Source organism: Pagrus major, chromosome 16, assembly GCF_040436345.1.
Source record: "Pagrus major chromosome 16, Pma_NU_1.0".
NCBI lineage: Eukaryota > Metazoa > Chordata > Actinopteri > Spariformes > Sparidae > Pagrus > Pagrus major.
Window position 1 is genome coordinate 30,589,888 of NC_133230.1, and position 6,861 is coordinate 30,596,748.

General features: G+C 39.7%; 1 protein-coding gene across 1 annotated transcript; it reads right to left on the bottom strand.

The window, feature by feature from the left end:
- Positions 1 to 719: 719 nt before the first annotated feature.
- LOC141010729 (uncharacterized) lies at positions 720 to 5,679 on the bottom strand. Its single transcript, XM_073483813.1, has 8 exons — positions 5,623 to 5,679; positions 4,774 to 4,898; positions 4,157 to 4,522; positions 3,720 to 3,969; positions 3,401 to 3,615; positions 3,160 to 3,307; positions 1,360 to 1,469; positions 720 to 1,028 (listed from the first exon to the last, which is right to left on the bottom strand). Exons 1-8 carry the CDS (start codon positions 5,660 to 5,662, stop codon positions 720 to 722), a joined length of 1,563 nt encoding a protein of 520 aa, XP_073339914.1. The 5' UTR covers positions 5,663 to 5,679.
- Positions 5,680 to 6,861: the final 1,182 nt, after the last annotated feature.

Sequence of the window (6,861 nt, forward strand, 5' to 3'; positions counted from 1 at the left end):
AAAATTCTTATATTCAATCAAATCATCCTATATCAAGCAAAAAAATCTGCCAATGGGGTAAGCTTTTTTCGCTTGACAAGATTTCTTAAAATAAGCCCAAAATTCTTGGCTCTGAAAGACTAAAATGAGACTTTAAACTAGACAGAAAATCTTAAATTAACCCGAATTCTTCTAAAACAAGCAATGAAAAAAACACTAATTTAAGATTAAGTTACTTAAAATTAGAATTTAAGTCTCTTGACTAAATTAAATTTAAGAATTGACACCTTAATCTGGGATTGATAATGAGCATAAAAGTAGTTAAAATAAGACATCATTTCTTAAAACAGCATAACAAATATAAGTGATGTTGTCTTAAATCAAGACACCAAAACTTTCTCATTTAATATTTTTTTATTAACTTTGCAATACAATTGCTCAACTCAACATCCAAAAAAGGACAACTTCCACATTCCAGAGCTATCATAATCTAACAGATTGAAAAGCCAGTTTTGATTTGAACCTCACTATCAAAAAAACCCATCAGTTATTGTAGCAGCATACTACAGCAATAAACACCATGTTGCAGCTGCTTTGCAGCATATTATCCCACAGGAAAGGTTTTCAATCTCACCAACAAATGTGTCTAACTGTGATGAACTTTTTTTTTAAACAGAACATCATCTTTCTTTGAAATACTTACAACAGGAAGAGTGGGGCAGAGTGATGGACAAAGGGACTCACTCACTGAATGACTTCCACTCACCCATCGCTTTTTTGTCGTGAGGGGTCAAATCCTGCTCGTGAATTGAATCTTGAAGTACCTCTGTCTGCAGTACTGACAGTAGTGTAGAAATGCACTTGGGGTAGGTCATGTGCAGGGCATAGTAATATGCCATGACGTAGAGAAGTCCCTCATTAAGTCTGTCTATGGTGAAGGTGGTCACAGGTGTTTTTCCGATGGCGATCATACAGTTGTCCTCAGAAACGAGCAGAACCGGAGAAGACAGGGGTCGCTGCTGCATGAAACCATTAGGATCCTCAGAAGTCTAGATGACACAAATAAATCAAGAAGATTAGAAAAAACATTGCAAGTAACATAAACTTAAGACCTGGACTAGGACATTAGTGAAATCATATTGTACTTTAAAACAAACAGTCACAGTAACCCCTCAGCATTAAGCCCACTGCAAATGCTGAATGCACAGCTAGTTCCAATGATGTTAGTACTACATTAAGTACACTATGGAAAACACTTCCCCTTTGGAGCTTTTGAAATGATAAAAGTTTATCTCAAAGTAACTAAACCTAATATAAAATGTATGCCTGAAAAACTGTAACATATATTATGAAATGTTTCAGTAAGTCTGTAAATCTCACCGCTAGGACATGGAAAAGAGCCTCGCTGCTTGAGCCCAGTTTCTTCGGTGGCAAAGTGCTGGACGGAAAGAGCAGTGGCATGGCTCTGAAGACAGCTGTGATATGCTCCACTGGTTTAATGGAAAAGGGACAATACAAGGTGGTACCATAAATAACTTTAACATAACAAATAATTACGAGACATTATTATTAGGGATAGACTGATTATCGGCCGGGCCGATTATCGGCGCCGATATTCGGCATTTTGACGCATATCGGCATCGGCCTTTTTTTTAATCCGACGGCCGATAAGAGATCAATTTAAAACTGGGTTATTTTGGCTCTGATGCAGCCGCACCTCTCTGTCTGCTGTCGCTACTCTGTCTCCAGCATTGTCCCACCCACAGCACCATCTGAGTGGTTACAAGCTCTGGTTACACGCACAGGTAACAGCCAATCAGCAGTGAAAGCTGTGCATGCACAGTGCTCACGTGAGTTGTAGAGTTTCGCTACAGTCTGCTGAGCGTGTAGAGCCAAGCGGACCGGTGGGCTAACGTTACGCTAATGCTAATCAGCCTTCACCTCAACGTGCTTCCCTGCAACAAAACTGGACTGAATTGAGTTCATTAGGTTTTTACTCTCTCTCTCTCACACACACAGACTTCTACTATCACGGACTATTTCCATATCGATATTATCAGCAACCTTGTTTCGAGTGATTAACACGCACGTCTGGAGGGACTGCGAGCGAGCAGAGCTGCCGCTTATGTTTATATAACGTTAATGGGCTCACAGTCATGTTACTAGTTGAGTGTAGAGGACTGGGATGTTAATTACAATTTCAGGAGAGTCTGCTGCCTTAACTTACCTTCGAAACCGAGCCCCCAGGAACAGCGCCGGTTCCGTTCGGCAAAACTTTTTCTCCTCTCCGCTCGCAGTCCCTCCAGACGTGCTTGTTAATCACTCGAAACAAGGTTGCTGATAATATCGATATGGAAATAGTCCGCGATAGTAACGTAGCCCGCCGGTAGCCCCACCGGTCCGCTTTCTCCTCCTGGCTCTGGACGCTCAGCAGACTGTAGCGAAACTCTACAACTCACGACGTTACTCTGAGGCCCAATACGTTAGCGGCAGCTGTCTGTTCCTATGATAAACACTGATTATTAAAGAGAAGATGCTGCAGGCTATTTAGTGTTTTTAACGGTTTAATCACTTGAAACAAGGATGCTGATAATATTGATAGGGAAATAGTCAGTGATCAAAGTAAGAAGTGTGTGTGTGTGAGTAAAATTCAGTTAGTTTTACTGCAGGGAAGCACGTTGAGGGGATGGCTAGAGAATTAAGAAAACTAAAGTTAAAAGTTAATTAATAAAGAAGTGTGTGTGTGTGTGTGTGTGTGTGTGTGTGTGCCACATGAGAAGCTGCAGAAACTGACAGCAAAGCACCGTCTGTCTGAGAGAAAACTGTAGGGCAATAATGGCTGTTTAACTACCAAGTTATTTTACTCTACCTTTTTTTTGTGTTGATTGAGATCCCAAGCAGCAGAAAATGACATATTGTTAGATGAAGTGTGTCCTGAAGCTGTCTTTGACAGTTTCTTGTAGAGAGGAGCAGGATATTGCTGTTCAAGACTTAAGACATAATATAACTGCATCAAGGCCAATATTTTCCCTTTTACTGCAAATGAATATCGGCTCCAAATATCGGTTATCGGCCTCCTTGACTACTAATAATCGGTATCGGTATCGGCCCTGAAAAAACCATATCGGTCTATCTCTAATTATTATATAAAATGAACAAGTCAATGTATTGTGACTTCACCTCCATTCAAAGTTTTAGGAGGCTTCATGGCCTTCTTCATAACTCCATAAAACTGGACCTTTGAATAGAAGGTTTTCCATCTGTTCTGCATCTCTGATATGTACTGGGAGTTGGTCGGTTGGATGATTCGCTGCAGCTCATCCAGCACCTGAAAAATAGATTCTGATAAAGAAAAAAAAACTGAAAAAAAGTACATTCTGATGACTTCTTCAAAAAAAAAAAACCCAACAACATTACTTACATGATCCAGTTCTCTGAAACAAGGGTAAGCCTCTAGAATCTTTGTTGCTCTGTCTTGCTCCTTTAAAACATCAGAGGTGATGAAGCGTCTTCGAGACTCAAATTCCATGTTCAGCAAATGAGTTACCGCAGCTTTGTTTGGCTTTTTGGACTTGTACATTTCTTGGAGGGTCTTGTAGTGTCTTGCTTGGATTTTCTGGCTGTCCATGATGTCAACTGAACAAGATGAAGACATTACAGGAACGTTATGGTGGAAAGGGGACACGAGATTTCCAAACTAACAAGTAAAACTGACAAATTAAATGTAATAAGATACATACATTCTTCATCACTGCTGTTACGGTTCTGCGCTGGGGTGCTGGTTCTAGGTGACAGATCTACTGGGATGCCCATGGTGTTAACAGGTGACCGTTCCAGAATAATGGTGGATGTACTGGAATCTCCATCATAGTCAGTAGTTGCAACGTCTGAACTGACTTCTTGTCGTGGTTTCTTGGAAGGAGGACCTTTGGCCTTCTTTGGACTTCTGACATTTGAGAGTCTCTTCATGAGCTTTTTGGCAACATGCTCCTGTGAGGCATATATAGTTAACATTAAAAAAAATGACAATAGGCTCAAACTTTCTTATATTCTAATTATATCTTTCGGCAATGTCTTGCTCCATTTGAACTTTCTGTCACGATTTAGCACTGTATGAACAGAAATCTCAGTATTAACATCATACCAGCAACAAGCAAAAGTGACAAAATCTACTCACCCACTCATTGTTTGATGACCTGTCTTTTATCATTGGATAGTAATCCATCAGTCGCTTTGCCATGGCATTCACCTCATGTTTGGTGGGGTATCTGGAGTCCTCTGTGGCTCTTGCGATGGAGATCATGTTAGTCATAGTGTTTCTTATGAGTCGGCAGAAGAGCTCCTTGGATAGGGTCACATTGTGCTCGGTCCCCAGCCGTTTCTGTTCAAAGTAGGAGCGTCGCACCTGTTCAAGCTCACTGTCTGTGAAGACTATGTATTCTGGGTTTGACATAGTCACAAATTTAGAAGTATTGGCCTCCTCTTTTGAAAGGTCACTGCCTCCAGTGGGGGGTGATTGCTGAATTTCGGGAACAGTATCCACCTAAAACACATTGACACAAACATTTATTGAGTAACTTTGTCATAGTATGTTCTTACTTGTTAGTTCAAGCATTATCATTTTGGGGATTAAAAAAGCACTTTTTTATTTTATATCCACTGTTGAAATGGACTCAAAGCAGAAATGTCTAAACAAATGACATATTTATGTATATGAACCAGATTTAAACTGTGATATTGGAAAAATGTTGTACTGTTAAACAGTTCTGTTGTACTGTGAAAGACAAACCTGACCTTTTCATCTTTATTTACAACAAGCCATATAGCCCGCCGCCTCAAGAAATTTTCAGGACCAGGAAAGAGGTCTTTGATGTCGTCTCGGGAAAGCGAGTGGAGTAAGTCTTCTCCAATATTAGCAGCTGGAATATAGAACAGGTTATCATTGAATTCCCTCAGATTTTAACATAGCAGGTGAGGACATTTTGCCAACACCCCTTGTACAATAAGCACTGTTTGGACATTTTACACATTTTTCCTATTTTTACTTCAAGAGCAGTGAGTGAATTTGACAGCATTTATAAATTACCGGTACATATATTGAAGCCATGCAAACTACAGTAAGAGTGACAATAGAGCCTTGCTCGATAAAATGCATTCACATTTCATGTCAGTTAATATTGTAAAGCTTGATAGACAATTGGCACCACAAATGGCACCTTTAAACAAATGCGTTAGCATACAGATTAAACTCAGGCGCCTTGTACTTATTGTGCGGGGGGGAGAGGGGGAGGGGGTTGCCAAGGTAACAAACACCGAGTCAGTGGCAAGACTTGAACCGGGGTCCTGTGCGCGCAAAAGAGCTCCAACGGCTCCGGCTCCTGCCTGGGCATGTGCACTGCTTAATCAATTAACCCTTAACATTTTACAACCAGGCATTTTTCAGCATTTACAGCCCCTAATATTAACAACATGGACCCAAAGCTTAATTAGACTTAACCTATTTCTAGATGGGAATCATAATGCAACACCAGCCGGTTTTTTGATGTAGATAAGCTGCTAAACTTTAGCCCATTAGCAAATCCACAAATCGTTAAGATAGGTAAACAACGCCAGCACAACATAAAAGTAACCCCTGTAGCATACCTCTGAGTGTGGCAATTGCAACCTCGTCCAGTTTGTCCATCTTTTGACTCTGATATCCACAATCGATGTTTGAGAATAATACATTTCGAGCAGCAGCAGGTGACCTCCGGAATAGCTGCTGTGTAGGCCTAATTCAAATTGCAACGGACTCCAAGCGGAGAAAAAAAAAAAAGAAAAGCGCGACAGGGTGGATTGTACCATCTTCCAAGAGGGAGCGGGGGTGGGCACTCAGCCTAAATGAGTTTATTTTGCATTTATACAAATTATATTCATCTAAATAAGTTTATATTACTTTATAATTATTAAAATCGAGGCACACTCATGTGATAATTGATAAATGGCAAGTCGTTTCTGCCGTCATAAGACACTGAATTATGGTGTGAGCAATAACCAGGACGTATCACCAGGTCATGGTTCAGACGGTTCAGACAGAGCAGGGGCAAACGCAGGTCGGACTCCAGCTAGTTAACTCAGGCTAAAAACGGGGGAAATGATTTCTTGAAGGCATTGCTCCATTAGAAATAAAGTGTGTGTTAAAACAGTTAGTTCTTTTAGGTCAACTAGACTTGGATGTTCTCAATACTGCATTAACTGGATTTCCCTACTCCACTTGATGTCAAAGACAAACCAAGCCCTATAGCTTACAGCACATTAGCTTCAAGTGATAATAAATTGAAGCAATCCTCAGGCCAAATGATTGTTCTACTAAAGATATTGCCATTTCTTATTGATACAGCTAAAGATACTGAATACTACAAAATAATTCTTGAACTCATAGAAATTGTTAAAATTTTGTTTGCTCCTGTCATTGGTCTACAGACAATTAGCAAGTTGAAAAGACTTAATACTTTAATACTTTGCAAGTCTTTAATAAGGCATAATCAAATGTATGAATGTTGTCAAAATGTAAGTTATTCTGAACACCCAATTTTTTTTAACGAGTGTGCGTTGGGACCAACTTCAGAAATACGCAACATGTCGTATTTGAAAGAAAAAACAAGGGCTTTCCTTGGAACTGATGACATAGACAATGCAGTGTCTGTAAAATGGATTAATCTAAATGATAATAAATATATACGGGAGAAGACATTACTTGTAACTGCTGTTAATTCCAATGATTTACCTGAGTTTGGACTTGTGAGCAATATCTATGTAATTAACTCATCATTATATTGTTTTGAGTTGCAGCAGCATACTACTGTTCGCTATGATGGAAATTACATGGCATATACAATAGAG